Below are 24824 nucleotides of genomic sequence, written 5' to 3'. Positions count from 1 at the left end.
AATATAACCAAAATAAAATTAATATATTTAATAAAAAAAATTGAAAATGCATTTTACGACTAATCGAATGGGCATTTGCTTATTCCTCCATCTTTTTTTAAGTTCAACCTTGCGTTAATCTTTAAAGGGGTATGGTCACCATTTTGGTCAAGTTCTATTTTTCTGGGTGTTTTTAATATTTACAATGCTTAGGAATGGATTTTTTGTAATTTAATGAGATTTGAGAGTTAATCGTAGAGTTATAAGCAAGATACAGGGCTTACTATTCTTTGTCATGTAAACAAGGCTCGTGCCCTGGTTTTGTTTACAAAGGTTCAATACATGTTTACCAGTAAAAAATGTGTTTCAAGCTGATTTGTCTATTTTCTGATCATTTTAAGGATAATTAAACAGTTCCTAGCGTTTAACACATTCATTTTAGATCCAAAACTGGAATTTTTTACTTCAACATTCAGAATGTAAACAAAGGCTTTGTTTCCAGAGCAAATAATTGCAAACTCTGTAGCTCGCTTATAACTCAATAAATGACACTCAAATTTCGGTTGCCTATTAAAAGTGCCTTACTAAAGCATTGTTAACATCAAAATCGGAAAAATAATTTTTCACCAAAATCGTGACCATGCTCCTACATGTATAAAGGAATACAAGTAGTATCGTTGTTGAATCGGTAACTTATATGTATGTACTCATGGGCTAACGACACGAACAATGAAAATTGTATTTAGAAGATAATTAAACCTATCCAATTGTAAATCTTTTTTTTTTTTACTGCAGTGGATGAATTGTGCATATTTGTTATTTTTTTATTCTGATTTTAGATTGGACATTAATGACTGTGTTTTCTTTTCCCTTATCTATAATTAGTTTTTGTCAAGGAATTTTCTCGTGGGTATTTTTTAACTAATCCGATGTTGTATTTTTAATGAATGAAAAAGAGGGAACATTTAGAAAAGACTGAAAACAACTGTGAAACTTCAAATTAGAAAATAAAATTGATAAAAAAAAATGTGGGCAATATTATTAGCGGGTCAGACGACGTTGAATTTCATTTGTGTCTGTACTAGGGTGGGGCTGCAAAATATCACAGGAAATGAATGTATTAAATTTCACATTGTCATAATCCTTTTTTTTTTCAGACCAAAAACGACCTTTGTAAATATATATCGACTCAGAGATCACTTTTAACACCTAATATCCGCTATCAGCAACCTGCTATGAAGTGAGAAGATTAATTGGAAGAAAAAAATCTTAATAATGACGCACATACCTTGTGGATATTTTTGATAGTATTCAAACTTGAGTAAGGATATAATGCAAATTATTGCCAGGAAGCCGATAATGTTTTTGAAACTAAATTATTTTTTATGGATCGATTGATTGTTGTTTTACATATAAATTCGATATAATTATCTTTGTGCAATATTTATTTTAAATTACGCAATATTTACTTTAAATTACGATTGAATTAGATGCATTTTGAAATGCGATACTTTTTTTTCATTAGGTTATCCCTGTTTTAAGTCAATACCATTAAGATTAAGTTATTAATAGAAAATGGCTGCACAGATTAAGATGGATATCAGTCTACAGTACAAGGGCGTTAATGATTCATGTACATAGAGTTACCTCCTCGTATTGTATTCGTACATTTAGACCCATTGATCCGAATGGGTTCTATAACATACGTGTTGTCTCTAGCCCTATTGTATTTTATTTACTAAGGAATCTAGATCGTCAACAAATCAATCATAAGATTAACATAAAATTAAGATATTCGTTTAGCGACAAACTTTTTTTCTATGGTAAAGGAAACGTCCACACTTTCAATCTTTTAAATTTCGGTACTTTCCTGGGGTTTTTTTATATGGAGTTCTTTGAAAGGATATAAATGCAGCAAAAAATTGGCCACGATCATCGAACCATCTAAAGGCCTTACAAATTAACAATTGAATACCTGAGCACTTTATGGTGTTATAAGATATATTTCACTCTGATAGTTTCCCTTTGGAAATTAGGTCAAAGCCAAATCAAACAAGTTTCCCAAATTCGGTTGAAAACAGCCAAAAAAAAGAACTTTTTTGTTTTAAAGGATTTTTTTTGATTGGCCATAAATTAAATCCAGGTGGACAAACATAATATTTAAATAAAATACACAAACAAAATGTTATCATTACTAATCATGCCATTTCTAAAGATTCAGTTAACTTTACGAATAAGAATGAGAACATGTTGAGAATCAATATATAAATTAACTATTTGTATTACTAATTGAATAAAAAAAAACTGTGACTACTGTCCAATAAAATATGTGAGCAAAATAAGATAAAAATTTAAGGTGAGAATATTTTTCTAGGGTTGCTTATGGTAACGAAATAACATTGATGGGCAGTGTTCAAGTATTTTCCATCCGACGTATTTATAATATGAATAAGAATATTAGTATATGTTAGTGTTTTTCCCCTTTTAATATGGATTAGATTAATAATGTTCATACACGTAGTATGTTAAGCAATTGTCTCTGCTTTAGTTTATGACATGTTCTTAAATCGACTTATATGTGGTTACTAATTACATGAGCAGTGTTGTTTCTACGGTAGGTTTAATTGACATAAAAATTGTCATTTGCCTTGTTTAAATAAAGTTGGCCTTTCTTTTTATACACTGCATCATCGGCATTTATTTCTGATTAAAAAATATATATCTGACGAATACGCAGATATTATTAACATTTTTAAAGCGCTAAGCATAGCTCAGCGCTTTATTGTCGTTAGACTTCTACTTCCGGTGCAAGGAATAACCGCCCCTATGAGCAGAAGTTTACATCATTTAAACTGGTGAGGGAACCAGTTTCAGGAGCTGCACGGGCTAGTACGGGCTACTGTGAATTTGATGTACAGGGCTTACATACATCATTGCAGGGGCTGCCACGCAGTGATGAGGAAATATATTGCGTATACAGAAAATAAAATGTTATATACATATATCTTTTACAAACAGAAGCTGGGTTAGCGCTTTTCAGTACTATCAGTACTTTGATTAGATACCTAGTGGGATATATATACATATACCTATACATTATGGGTCATCAGCAGAACGATCGGATAAGACAAGTAATTTTATTGCTGATGCGGCGTCTATAATTAGCATGGAGTCCAAAATGACGTAAAAAAAGAAGGTGATTAATTAGGTAAGATTTTATATTAAAACGGTGAAATTGTGTTATCCGATATACATGTAGTATACTTTCGGAAACAATCTTTTCAAAGAAATGTAGAAATATTTTTATAAGCTAATTGTATATATGATATATTAAACACGTTCCATTCCATCATGTTAAAATCTGTAAATGTAAAAAGATACCTTTGTATATTTGAACCTGCGAGATAATTGGGAAGAAGGTGTTTACATGCATAAGCTGTCTCTCTTGTCTTTGGATGACAATGACTTTCTCGTCAACAGCACAGAAAGGACACACCATCTAGCGGAGCGGACCCTGGCATTCGATCGATATTTGTTCCATATATATACATAGACATATAGACAAACCAAATAGCTTCCTAAGAGCTTTCTACAGGTAAGCAGCGTTTGTTATACTTATATTCCTTCAACAATATAATTTCAAGGATTTTATGTCTGTTTAATTGCATTTTTTCAACCTTAAAAAGGGTTCGAGGAACAAAACAACAATATTTATAAATTTTAGTATCTTATTTTTGTAAATCATTCATTTGAATTTTTTTTTTAACTTATCAATCAGTAAACTAAATGTATTTTTCATATTGCTAATCTGGATTAATGATTATTTTCTTTACTTTTTACAACATGTTCTGCATTTTTTTAATAATCAAATAACATTGGTAAAGGGTTTCAAATCATACACTGTTTGAGCCATCAATCATTGATGGGGTTTATCTTACATACATATTAAATAACACTTACAAAAAAAACGTGACCTTGGTTTATTAAAAACCAGTGCCGTGACATGTGGTGATGATGAACAGTGTTCAAAATCAAAAGTCCTGATGAAAAATACAAAATAGGAGAAGAGCAAACACGGACCTCTTAAAAGATTACAGGTAGGATCAGGTAACAAGGAGGTGTGAGCATCCTCTGCTGTCCGACAAACCCGCCGTGTGTTCTTTGTTGTAATCGGGAAAACGGTAAAAACCGTCGACAATTAGGTGATTGATTAATTATGGTCTAACAAAAGGTATAAAAAAAAACGTTAGTAAGCCTGCAACCCAGTTGAAGCACCATATAAATGAACAAAACAAAGGTATCACCCTTGACATATGACTCTCTAAAGGAGAAATCCCCAAAGGAAACACAACTTAACTTAAAATAATGAATTGATGGAAGAAAAAAATCCAGCAGAATATGTTGTTTTGAAATATACGTACACGGAACATTTTTATTATTTCAATACCAGTATCCTTCTCCGTTAATTAATCTTGGAATGTATGCTATTGTAGCGTGCAACCTCTTGAATATAAAATATGGAAGCGGATAGGTACCCTCAGTTATCTTTCTGAGGACTAGTAGTTAAATATTCAATATATACATATACTGATTTTAAAAACAAATCGACTGCCTTTCGTAGAATCAAGTATGTTCAGGTATATATGCGCTGGCTCTAATATACAGGTTAGGCTCTTATGGCTCCGGCTCTTATAGCACGGCTCTTATGTGTCCGGCTCTTTCAGCGCGGCTCCGGCTCTTCGTGGCTCCTGCTCTTCGTAGCTCCGGCTCTGACAGCACGGTAATTATTGTTTATAAATTAAATAGAAAAAAAAAAATATATACACAACGTCAGGAAAGACTTGTTCAGTCACGTCTAGACTTCGTATATAATAAAAAAACAAAAAAAACAAAACACAATTGTAATTCTAAAGACAGTTACCTAATTATTTTCCAACCTTCTTGTAGCGCAGCTTTAGCATCGACTGACTTAACGCGCGAAACACTTCCTTATATAACCTTTTCAAACAACGCCACCTGGCGGACAAAAACTAACTAGAAAAACTGTTAGAGGCAGAACGACAATTTCCGGATTGTCACACTATTTATATAAAACAATTAATAAAATAAACAGCCCTCCTAACTTATCGAGTATGTAGATAAGTATACTATATTGTGCGCTGAATAGCAATGTCAAGTTCAACAGTTTTGTACTTACAAATATTCCACAGGGTTTAGACTTCATTATAAAACGACATTATCGAGGGAATAAGGAATCATTATTTGAGTTGGGTGTTCAAACCCAATAAAGACTGAAAATCATTGTAAAAGACTAGATTACACCTTACAAAAGTGTACTTGATCATTTAATATTTCTTCAGCAATTATACGATAAGATTATAATCCAGTCATTGATAAAATGTATTGGACAGTACGTTACAAAATCGAATTGTAGTGTTAGCACTGACAAAGACACTGGAAAAGGTAAAAATATAGTTGTGAATAATATAACACGCATACAAATGATGGGCAACCTAGCTATTAAATACTGTCACAGCATATACAATGCCAATCAAAGGCTCTGCAAGTCAATCAGATTTAAAATAAACAGATTTATTGACCCTGCTATTGTATTTTTAATACTTTCTTGCAACTGTTGCTCAAATTCCAAAGAGTGATAGTTTTGTATACCTTGCACTGGTCCCATCTTGATAATGAAGACTGCATAGAGACAAGGGCTCTTACTCGCGTGAAATGAATATTTAAAAAAAAACAATCGACTTGTGAAGATACGATGCGTTATTTTATGATCGGGTTAAAGATTCTCTAATTGATTATTTATAAGAAATCTTTCGTCTGAATCTGAGATAATTGCAATTTTAAACAGCCTTTAGTGTATTATGAAGGCATCTGAGACGAACTTCTTAAAGAGACAGTACGGCGCATCTTATCAAATCAAAGTACTAAAGTACTAAAAGCCGGACTCTTTTGGTGTGTCTTTATGCATACTGTTTAGTAAAGACTGAAAATATCTCTCTCTCTCTCTCTCTCTCTCTCTCTCTCTCTCTCTCTCTCTCTCTCTCTCTCTCTCTCTCTCTCTCTCTCTCTCTCTCTCTCTCATGCTTTTAATGTCGGCAAAGCGTTAGATAGCGACCAGATTTTGTAAGCGGCTATGAACAAAAATATTCTACTGTCTAGTAGAAAAAAGTTTAACAGTTGCTGCCTTGAATTTTGCAACAAGCGTTATATATTCAATCCCCATTTCTCCTACGCGCAGCAAAGTAGTTCATGGAAACTCATGCGCATTGTATGTGTCCAATATGCATAGTCTTGTTTTTAAAACACGTTATTAATAAGAAAACTTAAAAAGATAAACAATTTTATCAAAATTAAAAAAAAAACCAAAATGCCAACACTTTTGACAAAACTTGGCTCTTTGTGTAACTATTTGGTATAGCGGAAGCTTTTACTTTGACGCTCTTTGGTTTTTTGTTTACTTTTGAAGTTGTGCTATTTATAGTAACATTGGCGATTTGCCTGCCTACAGCCAGGACTCTGCTTTCAGCAGAGCCCAGCTAAAAACCGACTTGAAAAATTTTCCGATCAGGTTCGGTATTTTTGTACTACTCATGAATGTATAAACTCTCAGAGAATTACAAAGTTCTCCATTAAATTAATCTAATTATTTCATTAAAATTAATAATTACGTATAACATATCACATAAATACATCACACGTGTTACGGGGTCAGCCTTCTATACTATAACGCATGCGTATTTAGGGTAAACAAAACACATGCAGGGCTCGCGAAGATTCTCCTGTACATGTTTGTTGATAAAAATATTTCTTTTCTACTTCTCCAAGGTAATGGTTGTTCAAAGTTTTTAAAATAATCACAATTATTATTTTGTAAGCATGTAATTAGCGTTTTTATCATAGGAGATGACTACAAGCTAGTATTATTTTTTTAAGTGAGGCCCCTTGAGGGGTTATTTGACTCATCTATGTCTGTTCATTTTAAAATGAACCGAAATTGTAAAACCATGAATAGATTATCGAGAAAGTGATCATGTGTTGCGTTTAGAGAGTCCTTTATACCTCGTATACCACGATGATCGGAGTCGGACGAATATCTTGTAGTTTTCAGCACGTGTCAATTACTGTCAATCAAAATCCACGTGGTACAGTGTACAAATAAACGATATCAGATTATTCTGGTTTGTACGACTCTTAAATTTCCGGAAGCTCATAATTACATTAATTAGCTACGTGAAAGGGATTTTTATCTATTTCAACTGTTACAATCAACGTTATTTCTTATTTCCTAACGAAACAATGTGTAAATCTGAAGCTGTACTGTCTCTTTAAAGATATTATTTATTTCATGAATTTTCTATTTATTAAATCTTTTTCTCATACATTTGTCAATTTTCACAGAGAAACAATCACAGATAGGAAAACATATTTTTGAAAGGATATTTATGATGGGAAATTACATCCTTACTCCATTTTCTCCATTTTGAAGTCCCTGGGAAAACATATTTTGTCAGCGATAACACTACGAAACGAATTTGTGATATACAGTCCAAAATATTCGAACAATTTGGGGGGGGGGGGTGTGGTGGGGCAAGCGGTCTCTGCAAAATTATAATAAAAAAAGAAGAAAATCAAATAAATATGTCCATATTCTAACAACTAATTGTGTAATTGCTGAAAATTAGTAATAAGGAATCATTCTATTCTATAATGAGGTGATAATGTCGGAGCGCGATCGATTCTATCAAAAGCTCTTTGTGCAGTGTATGTAAGAGAACAGTTGGAAGAATTTCAAACACAGTATTTGTAATAATTTCGTATTGTGGTAATAACTTTTAAAAAAGTAAGAGTTTTGTTGTCATTTCTGGATAGATTGGTATTTATTAAACTGAGAATATTAAAAAATAGAATTTTTATAAAAAAAAAAATTAACTAGTGCGTAAAGAAATAATGATTGTCTGATGTATATTTTATTTTTCAGAAAGATTGGAAATGTCCATATTGTAGAAAGAACACACTTTAGCAAAATGAGGAACCCGTTCCTTAGTCTTTTGTTAATATACGCTGTGGGTTATTATTTGGATTCGTGTGCCAGCGGCGCCCTTAACACCGATGGCCTATTCAAGAAATATGAACTTGCTTGTGGAAAATATCAGCTATGTAACAGTCCCCTATCCGATGTCTTTTACCATGATGAGTTACACCGATGTCCACCATGCTCCTGTAACGAGACTTGCTTCGAATTAAACAACTGTTGCCCGGATGTGTTCTTTGGTGCCAAATACAAAGTGTTTACTAACTTTGTCATAGGATCCGCCTCTGATCATGGTTCGGAGCGGTACGACATGTTTGAGGTTATTGCGCACTGTCCTATGGAAGCTAGTGCAAGCATCAGAGCAAAATGCGAGTCCTCAATGTCTCCCAAGACGTTGATCAGGAACCCACCACTGACATCTATAGCGACAAATCTGTCATACTCAAACAGCCACTGTGCGTACTGTCATGGCGAACGAGCAACCAACCTTGTCTATTGGGATATGGGCATAGGAAAAGCAGATGTTCCAATCCAGATAAACATTATAAGCCCATTTACGCAAATGTTAAAAATGGGAGAAATGATGCAGATACCATTTTTATTTACACCACCTCAAAGAGTGGGCATGTTCGTGAAGAAGATGCCCGTAAAATATCTAGTGCCTTCAACATGCCCGGATGATGCCGATCCTGACATTGCAATGGCTTGTAAGTCATCCTATTTTCTACCTTTTCGCCTCCACAAAAATGTATTCTGCTACATTTGTAACTTACCTAAACAGAATCCATCGATCAACTCGTGTAACTACACGGGTCATTGGGATGTAGAAGATTCGTCGATTAAATATGCTTGCAGCGACGGCGGAACATCTCCCATGACTCATCCGTACAAAAACTTTTACTGCTTTCTTTGCAATACAGTAACAAATCCAATGTCTGATCAAAGTGCCACGTTGTTTGCAATTAAAAAACAAAATGTCATCCATTTTTACGATGCCGTCTTTGAATATGAAGAGCGACACAGCGTTGATTGGAGACAGAAGGAGACTCTTGAATTAAAACTCAAAAACATTGAGTTCCGAAATAATAAAATGTTTCAACAAATTAGTCAAACAAGACTCGAGATTCACGAGGAAGTCTTGATAAGTGACGGGTGGTATGTTTATAAAGACATTCAGATTGATGTAAGAAGCCTCGTACAGACCAAAGTAGCCATGTATCCTGATAGAATTTGCAACAAAAACCTTCTTCCTTTTTCCGTTCGGAGCTTGGTGCCAACCAATTGTGAGTGCAACATTGATTGCGTCTTCAGAAACGTCTGCTCCTGTTGTGTTGACACTGCTTTGATAAGTGCAGCAACTTGTTTGTCTGATGCCGTCCATTACGAGTCGAGTCTACGTAACGAGGAAACGGAAATTATAGTGATCGACGGATGTTCCATTAAGGAATCCTATCTGTTCTATTTCAAGTATAAGAAACTCTGTGAAAAGGACACAGGAATGTTTTCTTCTCTTTTTGTCACAAACGGGACGTCAACCTACAAAAACGTGTTTTGTTTCTTTTGCAATTCACCTTTATACCGATTAAATACTGAGCTTCTTCACAGACCTTTTACACCGATTGATATAAACATTATATGTCCTAAGTTTCTCCATTTTGTTTATGCCGGATCAATTAAGGATGTTATCGAGTTAGCAAAGAGCGAAGGGTGTGCAGTATTTTTTGATACTGACAAGGCAACAAAATGCAGGAAAAAGGACGACGATGGTTTTGGTGTAGGATTTGGGTTTTATAGTTTCTATGAATATCCAGAGTTTGGCGAAGAAAGTAAGACGATTGATGTATGCAACAGCACAGGTAATGTTGTTCATGACATTGACTTCAATATTCGATGGGCATGCGAGAACATCAGTGATCAAGCTTTCCCGCCAATACCCGGATTCAAAAATGAGTATTGTTTACTTTGCAATTCAAATGGCACAGCACAAAAGGTTAATAGAAGCTGCGAACCATCAAGCTCAAACTATCTCAAAATTTACAAAGATGGATGTGAAAGTCTGCCAGACGTATCGAGTGTTTCTGAAATTGCGCCTTTTAAGAATGCATTTTGCTATGCTTGTAACAATCTGAATTGTCTACACGATCATTGCTTCCCAAACGCATCCTTCGATGTTGAAGCTTCGGACTGTAAAAGTTCTATGGGGAGTTACTTCCGTATTCGCGACCAATTTGTTTTGTCGACGTACTCACCATCAGTGAATTTCTATTCTTCTCCAAAGGATGAAATAGAGGTATGCTTTCTTTTTAAATTCTGTTTATCATCTTGATTCTTGTTTATGCAAAAGTAAAACTTTTAATTGAACGACAAAAACATTCAACAGCATTTACAAACTGAAGAGTAGCAGAAACACGTTATTAAACTATTTTTATTTATCAAACTTTGCTTAGAAACATTTGTTTAACTCTCTAGAAATTGCCGTCCTTTTTATATTCATAATGATATTAAAAAGAAAACATTTCACACTCGAAATCATATTTCTGGTATGTACCACAACGGAAATCAGTTATTTTATTAAAACAATAATAATTAATTCGTGGTAATTTCGGTCGATCTTAATTGGATTTGAATCAAGCCACAACCGAAATGATATCCTCAGTCAAAAGTCAAACAATGTTAAAAATTTTGAAAATGAAAACAAAGTTTGATTTAGAGTTCTTACTCAGACAATAGTAGATGAATAATACTGGAAACTATGAATATTTATGAATACAACTCATCGATCAAGATTTTATCATGCCCGGTATATATTTATAACCCCGCTCTGAAGGAGAGAGAGTATACTGTACTGCCCTTGTGTGTCTGTCTGTCTGTCTGTCCGTTCGTCCGTCTGCTCGTCCGTAACAACAATTTTAGTCGCATTGTTCCCCAGCAACTATGCATTGCAAATGCTTTAAATTTTAGTGGCTTTTAGTTTAGGCAAGCCATATGCCATATGGTGCAATTCATTTTTCATTCAACTTCCTGAAAGTTGACGACTTTGTTTATTTTAAGCTTAAATTTTCAAACAAATTTTCGTCAATCTCAGATGCTTGAATTTTAACACACCTCTTGTTTAGGCATGCCATGTGATTTATATTTGTACTAATCAGATGTCAAACTTCCTATTAAATGACTTTGTCATTTTTAATATTTGTCTAATTATTTGAAAAAAGGACAGTTGTTGAACAAATGCCGCTTCAATATTTTGCTGTATTTTTCGATTTTTGAATTGAAACTAAAGCTTAAACTTTATGGTGATGTTAGACAATCTCGCTTTCGGAATGAAGTTTTCGCGATTGGGATGATAAAGTAAAAAGAAAGCATTGATTCGCAAACGGAAAAAATAGGTTTTAAGAGAGCTTATTATCCTGGAATCAAACGTAAGAAACCCAGTTCGTTGAGTAACGAAATAAGCGCAGAAAAAGTTTTCAACCTCTGATTTTTTCCGCAACCAATAGAACTAGTAATCCTATAAAACTGTGGAACAATAAATTAAGGAATGTTACATTTCTATTTTAGTCTGAAACTTATGGATGCTATCCGGGAAGAGCACTGATTGGAAATACCTGCGAATTATTATTATCTGAAGCAAAATTCGCAATATACGGTGTTGATGTTTCTCTTGCCTTAACCGTCAATTCTACTTACACGAATGCCTCTGTTACAATGGAAAAAATTGAGCAGTCTCTTGGCACCATTTTTTTACAACATTTGCCTGAAAATACTCGAGAATTTTTACAATTTTTATTGCTATTGAACAAGAATTCCTCATTAAACTTGCCAGTTGAAAGCGCCATGAGCAACGTTCATTTACTTGTGGATCTGTATTTTGAAGTTCAGTTCATGGACTTTGATAGACGTTCTGTGGAGGCCAAATTGCTAAACTTTCCACGTTTAATTGAGCAGACTTCCTCCCTAGATGATGGATCAATAGAATACAAAATCAAAAGCCTTGGATTTTCATACCCTGCCGATTCTATAAAAAACAGCATGCCAGATGCAATTTCGACCTTGAAATTGAAAGACATTATGAACGCCTACTTTAAATTGCCCCCCGATGTTATCCTGGTGGGTAACTTACTCTTCTGCATTCACCAAAAGTTCAACTCAAGCTTGTTTTTCTTCGATGATGAAAACCTAGAAATAATCTCAAATCAAACAATGCGTCGATTTAAGATAGGCGAATTCGTTTTGGATTTTGGAGCTTTAATTGGAGTTTGTATGTATAGTGATGGCGGTGACAGTTCTACAGAATACCTCTTAGATGGTATTGTTGTGGAGGTCAAGTACTTGCCCACTGTATTTAACGGTATCAGTGCAGTGTGTATGACTTCAGTATTTATAAGCTACTGTTATTTCAAAATCCTAAGAACACCTACTGGTGTTAATGCAATTTTTGTTTCCCTCTTTCTGTCTTGGTTTCATATAGTGAGTTCTTTAGTGAAACTCCTTCAACATGTCAAACTAGCATGCTTTGTTATTGGGCTTGCTCTTCATTACTTTTGGCTATCTATTTCTTGTTCTGTTTGTGTAACAGCCTGCCATCAGTTTTCACTTTTTCGAAACACCAAAATGGAGGACAAAGAATTGCAAGACACAACGAAGTGGATAACTCTAATCCATCTGATTTTCAGCCTCTTCACTCCAATGCTAATTGTGGGTCTCAATGCTATACTGTTGCACGTGTTTCTATCTGATCCTTTCTATTACAGCACTGACAAATGTTTCCTAAATCATAACCTGTCATACATTGTGACTTTCCTCTCTCCTTTGATACTGTCCGTCATCGTGATATCATTTTTCAATGGAATGGCTTTAAAGATGGTCATCACTGTGAAGGGAAAAATAATCAAAAAGAAAAAGGCCCAGTTTTTCATACTGTTAAAATTTGCAATGTTTGTTTGCATGTTCGCCATTCTCCAGATCACCGAATGGTTTGTTGATACATCCGACTATACCTTCGTGATTGATTTGATGGTGTCGACACAGGGATGTTTTGTTTTCCTTGCCTTTTGCTGTTCCTCTCATGTCTGCGGTTGGAGAAAAAACAATGAGGATTCTTCGTCAGGAAGCGATATAAACCAAACAATGGAAAACAAAATGGAAGTTAAGGATACAGAGTAATTGCGTTGCATACTGTGGAATCATTAGATTTCGTGGTGCCTCCATTTTCGTTGAATTCGTGGGTACCTCTCAACCACGAATTAACATCGTCCACAAATTAATAAAATAGGGGTATAAAGCCATTTTTTCTTTTGTAGGTATAAGAAAATACACGAAATTACATCCCCACGAACCTATTAAATTTCAGCAATCCACGAAAATTGGCCCCCACGAATTTTAATGATTCCACAGTATACGCTGATTTATGCTAAAATCAACCCCCCCCCCCCCCCCCCCCAAAGGAATAGACAAAACGGTACTCTGTTTGACATGCATCACCTGTTTAATAATTGTGTATTGTTCTTGTTCTGTTACTTATCAGATTTAACGAATTTACGAAGGCTTGGTGACCATGACCATTTTAAGCTGTATTGTGTTAAAAGAATACAGTGGAATCATTTTTATTTGTGGGGGTCAATGGTCGTGGGTTTCCGAAAATTTTCTGGTTCGATGGGACGTAATTTCGTTGGTATATGTAGCAAGTTCTATTTCGTAAATAAATATTAATTTCATGCTTGTATAATGTATAAACGTTCGTGAGGATGTTAATTTTAAGGCAAGGGTTACCAACGAAAGCCACGGACATTGGTCCCCCACGAAAAATGATGACTTCACAGTACCGCATACGTTGTAAAATTAATATTCAAAATTATTTGTTTTCATTGTTGTTTGTTCTTATGTACATTGTGAATGTTCATATTAAATTAAGTGTTTTGAATAGATTTTTAAACCTCTGCCTGCTTTCAAATGTTAGTACATTTTATTTATAACGACTTATGGTTAAGAAGTAAAATGTTAGTGTTGTTGTAAACTTGATGTTGCATAAAATGATTTTTGCGCCTTTGACTAATTAAAATCAAAACTTATTCAAGGAATGTGGACGAATCGTATTTGTATGGCTGTATTTGACATTTATATAGAATTTTTTATCAAACTTCTCTATGTAATGTTCTGAAATCAAGTTGTTGTTTACAAAAAATAAAAATTTTAAAAAAAAGTATTTTGTTTTAATATCTTTTTTTGGAAAAAGAAGTCTGAAAAACACTCTGTCCTAAGCTTTATTTTTTTTCTTTGAAACACAATTACACTTTAATATCTCCTTATTGTCCTTAATTTGCAAAGGTCGTTCAAAATAACACTAACTCTGTTTTTATTTAATCCTTTATATGTCAGATATCTAATAAAATGTTATGTTTGATAATATGTTTCAATATATTAACATCTACCAAGTATTATTCCCTTTTTTCTTACAAAAACTTATAGTTAATTCATAGCTCTATAGAAACTGCCAGACTGAAATCTACACACCCCGTTTATCGATTGGTCGAAATCTACAGCGACTAAAACTGACAAGAAACTGACAGGACTAAAATTGACACGCCCTGTTTATCGATTGGACGAAATCTACAGCGACCTAAGAAAAATCACGGACTGCACGAAATATCATGATGATGTCAGAGTAAACTTCTCATAGGAGACGATTTGGCCGTTTCTTTTAGCTAAGGTACTTATGTACATTAACATTAATTTAGTGACTTTTACTTACTTTTTACAATCAATTTATTAATTAGTTAAAAGAAAAAATCACCGCTGACAGGACTTAGTTCTTGAAAATAATCAATAAATTCGATGTAATTTATGATAAAGCATTGTTTTTCTTGGAAACTTATTTATATTGTCGGAGATTAGCGGAGACGTCCGAGCGTCTGGTTGAACGAGACTTGAGTTCAATATAATTGCTTGGATCCATACAGTTTTTGGAATATTTTGATAACTGATAGGAAGTTTGATGGAGTTAATTTTATCTTTAGACATTACACAACATGATTCATATGGGGTTTACTCGAAATTCTTGTCGGAAAGGTCCGAGAATTCATATTCTAAAAAATGTGCATAAATACAGATTATAAACTACTTGCCAAGCAAAATAACATATCGTTGATTTTAAAATAAATGATAATCGATAAAATCAACTCCCGTTAGTACTTGTGTACTTTGATTTCTGCAATGTCGCTGCCTTCATATCCCGAATGAATCTCCAAAGAAAGCGTTTTATTGTTTAAATAAACCAATATTGTTATCATGGTACGACCAATGGGAATGTACAGAGCATTAAAAACTTTGTTTTCATTGCTGTCTATGATTTAAGGTGGAATAACACACCTGGAAAAAGTCACTCAAAATAACGGTAAGGTATTTGATTATAAAAGATATAATGATAAATAAACCGTACATATATCAAATATACGAAAATTTTCAGTTTTGGGATAAAAATGAATATTTTAAATAGTTCGATTCAATAAGCAACAACAAAATCCACGGCGGGATTCGAACTCAGAATGTACGGATCACATACCAAACACTTTATCCACTTGGCTATGGAGTAAGATACAAGTTGCTGTCGATAAAATCCTTTTAATGAAACGAAATGTCGTTACGGTTTCGATCAGATGTCAGCCATTTTGTGATGATGTGTTATTCCAACTTAAGGCAAACTGAATCAATATTACATTGAATATCTTTTATTGTAAATGTATGTCGTAATATTTGATGTCTTTTGAAAAAAATATCCATTTATTTCTCCGCGGTGTATGTAATGGCCCTACGACAAACAAAAGCATGGAACAGAGTAATTTACATATGTAAATAGGTGCTATAAACTGTTGCTTTTGATGTCCCTTTTTCGTGGTAACAGAGACATAAGGTGGAATCGTTTACTCACATCCAAACAACAATCAAATATACATGTAACGTAAATATAGAAATATCGAAAGGTGAAATTTGAAACAGAAAATCATTTACAGTCAACTGTTCGTTACAAAATAATCTTGTGAGAAATACGATCGACATGGTTGTTGCGATAACTTGCTAAAGTGCGTTTACTGGAGACAAAGTTCGCAATGTTGAAGTGTAACAATGGTAGCTACACAACTGTATTACAATAATGCAATTTCCGATCAAAGCTTATATATACAAATGGTTTTTATGAAGAAAAAAAAGTTAAAATATCATTAATATTATTCCAACATAGGTAGTAGACCTATTATCAAATAGTGGAAAATATCCTCAATTTAATCCGCACGAGACAAGTAGTCTATATTTTACAATCTTCTATCAGATACATCAGTTTTAGAACACCCATCTAGTACGGATATTTCTGGTTTTCCAATATGTCTTCCGCTGGAATCATAGTGTACTGTGAGTAAGGTTTTCTCCTAAGGTACTGCCAGAATAGTCCTCCTACTAGTACCAACAGAATCACAGAGCACATGATTCTACAAAAAAAAGATCATCGAAGTAATAGGGCACCTTCGAACTTGATTTGGATATCACGTGATCAAATCCAATAAAGTTAGAAGGTCAGGCGTCAGTTATTGCTTTTATTTAAGAAATAAAGTACGAGTTTTCGTGAATGTTGCAGAATAACCTCCGAGGTCGAGAAATGTTGTTTTGAAATATAAAAGCCGAGGCGTTAGCCGAGGCTTTTATATTTCAAACAACATTTCGAGACCGAGGAGGTTATCCTGCAACATTCACGATAACAAGAACTTTATTTCTATTCTACTAACAGCCCAGTATTTCTACAGATCGTTTTTCCTATAGAGAGACGATCTAGGTCATTTTGACGGCTGTTCCGTGTAACCCCAACGGTTTTGTTAGTAATGTTTACATGTGTATCGATCAAAGGAATCACATGCAGACGACAGATTTTTGTTTGGATTTTTAATACTCTTCACTTATTTATAAAATATCTTTGAATCATGTTCCTAATATTTTAAGGGCAATTTAATAAGATTATTACTACTACACTTTATATATTTTATGTAAAACACGCAGTGAAAATGTGGTGGGGAGGTCCTAGGAACAGCCGCATAGATCTCATAGATAAACAGTTGAGGCAATACACATCGTTTTGACTGGAACTAACACGTGAAATTGACATGGTTTTAAAAATTTTGACGGTTTGAAGTTGTACTTTCATGATCAGTGCGAGACAAATAGGTATATCTGATCTGATAATTTACTGATGACGTTCGTGGTATATTGGAGAATAATGTCCGCGGCATCTCTTTGATCTCGGCGATAACTGTAGTAGAATGAACTATATACTGATCCTGAAAAAAATCTGTTTAGCATGATTTAAATTATTAAGAACAATTATTCTTGAAATGTCAATATCCTGATTCATGCATGTGTTACATTAAATATTCAGTCTAGTATGTAAAAACAAATTAAGCTGAAATGTTCTATTGTAAACATACATGTAATTAAAATATATAATATGTGTACATATAATCTAAAAGCCGTTGATACATGGCACTTCCTACTGGGGTTTAGACAATTTAATTGTTTATAATTATGGTTTTATTGGTTTAACTTAATTGATGCGATATACATGTACATACAAAATCCCTGTCAAGAGGAGCGTGATTTTCCGTAGATCTCTGGTGTCGGGACTGGGCCCTTGAGTGATTGTCACGACCCCTGGGGACGGCACGGTCGGTGGCTGGGGCACCACGGTAATATTTCCCGCTTTGTCTGCACCCAGCGTGAGGTCATTTCCCAGATAAGCTCGAATAGATGACTCGTTCATTGGACAGCAATGTTTACTACGCAACTGCAACCACTACAAGGGGAAAATCACCACTGTGACGACACATGCGCAATTGAATAAAAATCAACGTTTTTGATTATTTTAAACTGCGTTGAATAAAAGACCAAATCAACGCACTTTGAATATTTTTAAGTGCGTTTAATTTGGGACAATATTTTCATTTGCATTGGAATGGTTCTAGAAATAATGCTATTAACATGCAGAAAAAAACAGCGGACAATTGTTTGATACCATTTTTCAACTAAATTTTACTTAGTACATCATATACACATTGCATGTTTGCAGAGGCATAAGCGACTGTGTTCTCTCACATAAAATCTGCCCATGTCCCCCACTGCTCGCAAAGTGCTCTTCTCTTGATTCAAATCGCAATAAAGAGACAGAATTGTGGTCCTGTTGTCAAAGAAACAGATAAACAAACGGAAAAAATCCATCAATTGTAAAGAAACTAATGGTAATTATTAATTTTTAACATAAGTGTGCACTACAGGTCAATTGATTAGAATCGGTATGCGTACAATACCAGTACATATTTAATCCACTGTGTAATTTCTGTTTATAATACTTTATACCTTCCTTACTGAAACAAGTTTGTCTCTTGAAATTTTTGTGTTTAATACAATACATACGAATTAAGAATATCATTATTATAAAACCTTAAGTGATCTAATTACCAACCTTTTCTTATCTTTGGAAATGTAAGTTAACGAGAGGTTGCCATTGTCAAAATGGCCAAATACTGCACCTTGTTGAATTCCAATGTCGACAAACTCGGTCCTTGCTTTGTTAACACGACAGCTCTGTTAAAATATTTAAGAATCAATTTCTGTTCATAAGTTATCATAAAAGAATTGCTTGGCAAACTATGTAATGATTTGTTAACTTTTAATTGATAATCAGTTACAGACGTTAACTTTAATCTATAAAAAAAAAAATTCAGTGAAACTTCTTGAACAAATATTTATATTTACGTAAGCATGGTAATCTATCTATATGACCTAATTACCGCGACATTGAGGCATCCTGACGTATCATTAAGGGATTTCTCCAGGAAGCCGTAACAGGGATTAAAAGAATACACGTGACCATCGTCGTCTGCTGGTGGATGGTCCATGAATCTGTCAACAGGATCAGAGTTTGGAGAGAGAGAGAGAGAGAGAGAGAGAGAGAGAGAGAGAGAGAGAGAGAGAGAGAGAGAGAGACACACACACACACACACACACAGAGACAGACAGACACAGACAGAGAGAGAGAGATTCGGCAACTTATTTCTTTCATTTACCTTGCGGTCCTATTTTTCCATGCGAGAGGCCGTAGGTCCACATAGTTACCATTCTCGTCTTTACACACACACGGCGTGTTGGGGTTCACCATCTTACAGTGTTGAGGGATGTACCTCTCAGAATTTAAACCCGAAACACACCCCGCCATCAAAGACAGGAAAACAAAGCTTAAGACCTTATCCATTTTAAAAAGAAAAACTTTACAACTCGTCAAAAAACTATTCATTCAAAGTCTAAAACATTTCGTCTATATCTACTCGAGTGATAGTATATTTCATTATACATACATGTATATTCAAAATGTTTACTTAGTTTATCAGTCAATAAAGATATCCGAGTTGTTATGGATGTTTATACATTTGTTGCTGTCTGCTGATAGAATGTATTTATTATCAATATTAAGCAGACCCATATATACACTATTTATTTTTATCGCCACGCGCCACTCACATATTATACAAGGACAGTATATGTATGTAATATGCATTTCTTTGTCCTGATTGAGGTGATCTAGAGTGGCACCTGTAATATACGATCGCTATTTTCGTAGTTCCACCAGTATGAATTCACCTACATCGAAATATTATGAAATCAATTTATGGTGATTGCAGAGCTGAAGGTCTATAATACACATGACAAGAAAAACAATCAAAAATGAATTTGGTATATATAATTTTTTTCTGAACTTTCAGTGACCTTGTAGATACATGCATATTAGCAAAAATAGGTTTGTTTTATTCCAGTTTGTTATATTTAATACAGTCGACAAAAATGTTATTTCTGTCGGTACATGTATTAAAGCAACACAAAATCGCATTAAAATACATGTAATATACGTACATGTATGCATATCACCTCTGAAGAAAGGTGTCATTTTTAGTTTACAGGTGTATCATCAATAGCATCCTATTTCAGTGAAAAATAGACGATTTCCCCCCTTATTCACTTATTTTCTCAGTTGGTCTCAGCAACGTGTCAACATGGTGGGAATTAGAATTTTGAAGAAAAAAAACCCACAAACTAGATTTACTTTTTTTCAAATGTGTCATAGTTTATAGCCGGTTTATTGTCACTCAAAATCACGTCTTTCCACAGGAGGCTGTATGCTGATTAAAAAATCACACATCAAGAAAAAAAAATGTGAAATCGTGTGACTTTTATAGCGGTAAACAATTATCCAGTAACTAAACATCCTAATAGTTTTGGCGCAAAAATGTGTTTGTTTTTTCTACATCTTTTCTTGAAAGTTCAAATCGTAAAATTTTTTTTACCTTGGCCAACCATCTGTTTTGATTGTCCTACTTCCATCTTCAAAATCTGGTCAATGATGAATTAACACCGGACCTTGGAAAAACCACATGTAAATACTATCAAGTTGTATATTATATAAATACGTTGATTAAAAAAACACGCATTGCATGTACTAATTTTTGCTTATAATAAGCTGATAATAATATAAGAGGTCCATGTGCCAAATCACTCACCTGAACAACAGTTCTTATAATGATCTCTTTTGAAATATTTTAAAATATGAAACGAAACTCTAGTTTCTTGCAAAACCGAAAAAAAAACGAAAAAAAATCTCATATATTCAATGATTTGACAATACAAAACCAAAACATAAAAAGATTATTTGACCTCCTTAGTTCCAAGTTAAATTAACGGTGCGATCTTACATTTATTTTCCTATAGGCCTCAACGTATCAAATATTACAATACACTGTATTTAAAAATGTTAAAAGTAGATTACTGTGACCTAATGTACGTATACTTTTAATACTTTTTATACTTTGATATGTTATTAAATAAAGATTATAAGGTTCTAAGATTAACCAACTAAAAGTTTTAACTTAGTATATACTGCAATGTTTAGCTTTGGATCCCTCCTCTGTTAACCTAGGGGTCGTGGTTTTTATAAAAACAATATCAAAAACTGAAATCTGATTGGTTTATACGCAGTTGATAATCAGTTTTGTTATACTTTCATGTTAAATACTGAAATCTGATTGGTTAAGACGCAGTTCATATTCCTTTCTATTACCCTCAGCGTTAGCAACGCACTTAGCAACGGGTGACATTAACAATTGTTACATGCGCGAAAATTATGCGCGTACGGTTCGCTGTAGAATTCACGTTATTCCTATATAAAAGCAGTAAATTTTCTTAAAAATTAAGACATTCAGTATAACAAAATAAATAGTGCATGTTTGGGAGGATAACAGTTGAAATTGACACCCCTCGAAAACCATTGTCAACCTCCGCTTCGCGTCGGTTGACAATGGTTTTCTCGGGGTGTCAATTTCAACTGTTACCCTCCCAAACAGGCACTATTTATATACTGTTATCATCAGCATTAGCAACACACTTGGCAACGAGTAACAGTAAAATTTTCTCTAAAATTAATATATTCATGATAATGAAATATATAGTGCCTGTTTGGGAGGGAGTTGAATTTGACACCCTTCAAGAACCATAATTGTTATACTTTCATATAAAATATGAAATCTGATTGGTTTAGAAGCAGTTGATAATCCGTTGTATAACCCTCAGCGTTAGCAACACACTTGGCAACGGGTAACACAAAGAATTGTTACATGCGCGTAAATTATGCGCGTATGGTTCGCCGTAGAATTCACGTCATTTCTACATAAAAGCAATGATGTCTTCTTTAAAATTAAGACATTCAGTATAACAAAAATTCATAGTGCCTGTTTGGGAGGTTAAAAGTTGAATTTGACTGCCCTCGAAAACCATTGTCAACCTCCGCTTCACGTCGGTTGACAATTGGTTTTCTTGGGGTGTCAAGTTCAACTGCTACCCTCCCAAACAGGCACTTTTTATATATTGGCATTTCTGTTGTAGTTGATTTTAAGCAGAGACGTAATTAAATAACGTATGTCTCTGTTTTAAGACACTTTCTATTTTCATTGCCTGTAATTATCCCCTTTTAAAAAGGGTTTAGGTCTTTATTTTTACAAATTAACATTCAGAGTCATTTATAAAGGGAGAAAACATCTAAAGTGTACATTAGTAGGTGAACACTGTGTACATTGTAACATTGATAACATGTGACAATCAGTTTCAGAGAAGTGACAATCGGGGAGATGGGGGCTGTCTTTATTGTGTCTTTAATTCAAACAAAGTTTAAATGATTCGGAATTTTTAACACCCCCCCCCCCCCATTTTTTGTAACTCTTTTAAATTTTTCCCTTAAATCTTGAAAAAATTAACATATAAATCAAAGTACGACGCATACTTGTTCTACGATACATCTTCAGCCCTATTAATTTTGCCCTTCGTTCCCCGACTTTACCTCGGTTATAATAATTGTATAAAAACATCATAAATGAATTAATGTACATTAACTGTACTCGCAACCTTGGAATTTTTCCCATCAGATCTATACATGCAAGCGCTTCATCTCAAGATCAATTAATTCTTATTAGACGATATTAATTTAATACGATTTATTTTGGTGACGGATAGATAAAAACTCTAATTTTCATTTTCCTGTTTTAAAAACCAAAGCATAAAGTTTCCTATAAAAAGCTTTACTGCCTCCTATACTGCTAATCATCATAAATGCAGGGCTGCATTCAAGCCTCGCCGCTAGGTCGTAGATATCTAGGTCTATTGAACGGACCGCTATAGGTCTCAGATTTGAAGTTGGAAATATTCAACTAAAGACTGATTACATTGACAAAATTTGTTAATTTCAAGCGAAAATATACATTAAAATTTAATATAATTTAAGGGATAAACAAAATATCACTAACTAAATAGATTTCATGTTTGTTATAAAGTGGTAACTAAGGTGGCCATCTTGAATTAAACGCAAAGCATAAAATATTTAGGCTACGAATATCTACGTAGCGGCTAGGCTAGCTTAACGTTCAGCTACGTACATGTAGCCCTACCTAGCAGCTACGATCTTGAACACAACCCTGGTCTTCGTTGATCATTTAAAATTTACTGATGAAGTTTAACATATATAACGTCTTACTATTCTCCTTGTTATATTCTAAATATACAAGCATAAAAAGGTCTGCGGCTTATATATATAAGGGTTGTAGGGATATAGCGGTGATGAAAGAGAAATTACAGGCGGTGTTTAGCTTCGACTCTAAATGCAATGGACCATGAACTTCCAATTTTATTTCAGTCCACTCCGTGATGCTGGTTTTAATATGCATCAACTTCAATAAAAGGGACTGTGAACACCAACGCACGTTTCCCTCCTACATTTTACATTAAAAATATTTCTGAATTTCTGTCAGATATCCAAAAACAAAGTTATCTACTAAAAAGTATAATCAATTCCCAATTGATTTATATTGAATTAAATTTAGAGTCAATTACATGTAGTTATTTTTTAAACGAACGTTTTGCTTACGGGGGGTTTAAGGACATGTGAACCTGACATGAAACTAATTGAATAATTGAAAAAATTGTTTAAACAGACTCTAATCCATTTGTTTTTGTCAAAAAAGACATTTTAAGCATATGTTCGTGAGTTCGTTTCCATGGCAACGACCTTCAAACTTACCCATGTTCAAAAAATTAGAACGAGACAAAAAACCTTAAATGCAAATTTAAAATGTCATAAAAGACATATTTACAATTAACTAGAAAACTTTTCTCACCAAAATATTAAAAAGGTTAATAAAATACTCTATTTATCTGAAAATGGATTATAAGAATTCCTTTTATTTAATCCGCTATTTTAGTTTGAATTTCCTCTGACCACTAAAAAAGTGACATTTTTTGACGTGACCCGAGCTAGAAAAATTGCAAAAAATACAATTTCCTATAATTACACTCTTATTTTTTTAATGTAATTTTGAAGATATGATAAATAGCAAAAAATTAGTAATCAATAATTGGCATGTTCGTGAATTAGAAAAAAAGATAATAACGTCTGAATTTCCTCTGACCTCTATTGAAATAGATGCTACAAACCCTACATGCTGTTAAAAAAAGTTGTATAATTCAGTTTTAAATGGCGATTTCTTTCAACCAGTTATACTGTGAACCTGCATAAGTTCTTGTCGAACAAAATTAAAGGAGTTGTGTTGTAAATACTACAACTAATTGAATTAAAAAGGCTGAAAATCCGAATTTCCTCTGATCTGACTTTTACAAAAAATCACTCTGCGCGCTTCATGAAAGTCAACACTGCCATAAATGGTAGTATTTCTAAAAACCAATCATATAAAGAGAAAATGATTCTTTAATTTAACAATTTTTTCACTTCCTAAAGAGTTTATTTTAATGGTAGGCTAATTAACAGAGTGTCATAGTTGTGCATCTGATATAATCAAGAAACTCGTCTCTGTACACAAAAAAGAAAAACATGCATGAAAACTTTAATACACACAATCTTTATTAAGCCTTTGTTGAAAGATTTAAAATACAATCAAACCAAATAAATCACAGGTTTCATAAAAATCATATACTGATTGTAATTAATTTGAATTTCCTCTATCAATCTTTAAAAGTTTTGTCTGATTTGTAAGGTATTGCATTAAAATGGGTGTCTGAAAATAGGAGAATCTTTCAAATGATTACAGGTATAAAATGAAATTTGATACTTAATCATGATAATTCTTTAAATCATATTATCTGATTGGACTAAACAACACTGCAGATTCTGAAATGATTTATGATTTGTCCTTATGTATATACATGATTGTAT

At 33.6% G+C, this 24824-nt stretch overlaps 1 protein-coding gene and 1 long non-coding RNA gene across 2 annotated transcripts; one reads left to right on the top strand and one right to left on the bottom strand.

Moving 5' to 3' along the window:
* Positions 1-2807: 2807 nt before the first annotated feature.
* LOC109617544 (uncharacterized) lies at positions 2808-14127 on the top strand. Its single transcript, XR_010710249.1, has 4 exons — positions 2808-3187; positions 3460-3574; positions 7976-10319; positions 11588-14127. It is a non-coding gene; the product is annotated as an uncharacterized lncRNA (long non-coding RNA).
* A 1804-nt stretch (positions 14128-15931) lies between these two features.
* On the bottom strand, positions 15932-19419 carry LOC105319574 (uncharacterized). The gene is made up of 6 exons (XM_066074002.1): positions 19129-19419; positions 18853-18964; positions 18525-18646; positions 18158-18239; positions 17638-17858; positions 15932-16506 (listed from the first exon to the last, which is right to left on the bottom strand). Exons 1-6 carry the CDS (start codon positions 19353-19355, stop codon positions 16374-16376), a joined length of 897 nt encoding a protein of 298 aa, XP_065930074.1. The 5' UTR covers positions 19356-19419; the 3' UTR covers positions 15932-16373.
* Between the last annotated feature and the right edge of the window lie 5405 nt (positions 19420-24824).

The sequence above is a fragment of the Magallana gigas genome, chromosome 10, assembly GCF_963853765.1.
Source record: "Magallana gigas chromosome 10, xbMagGiga1.1, whole genome shotgun sequence".
In the NCBI taxonomy this organism is placed as follows: domain Eukaryota; kingdom Metazoa; phylum Mollusca; class Bivalvia; order Ostreida; family Ostreidae; genus Magallana; species Magallana gigas.
The sequence above is the reverse complement of the archived record's forward strand: the minus strand, read 5'-3'. Positions and strand labels throughout refer to the sequence as shown.

Excerpts from the sequence above, each read along its gene's own strand:
- LOC105319574 (XM_066074002.1), bottom strand. The coding sequence starts at position 19,355 with ATGAATAGTTTTTTGACGAGTTGTAAAGTTTTTCTTTTTAAAATGGAT. Across the intron at positions 18,965-19,128 it reads TGGAAAAATAGGACCGCAAG|ATTCATGGACCATCCACCAG; the intron begins GTAAATGAAAGA and ends TCCTGTTGACAG. Across the intron at positions 18,647-18,852 it reads CAGGATGCCTCAATGTCGCG|AGCTGTCGTGTTAACAAAGC; the intron begins GTAATTAGGTCA and ends ATATTTTAACAG.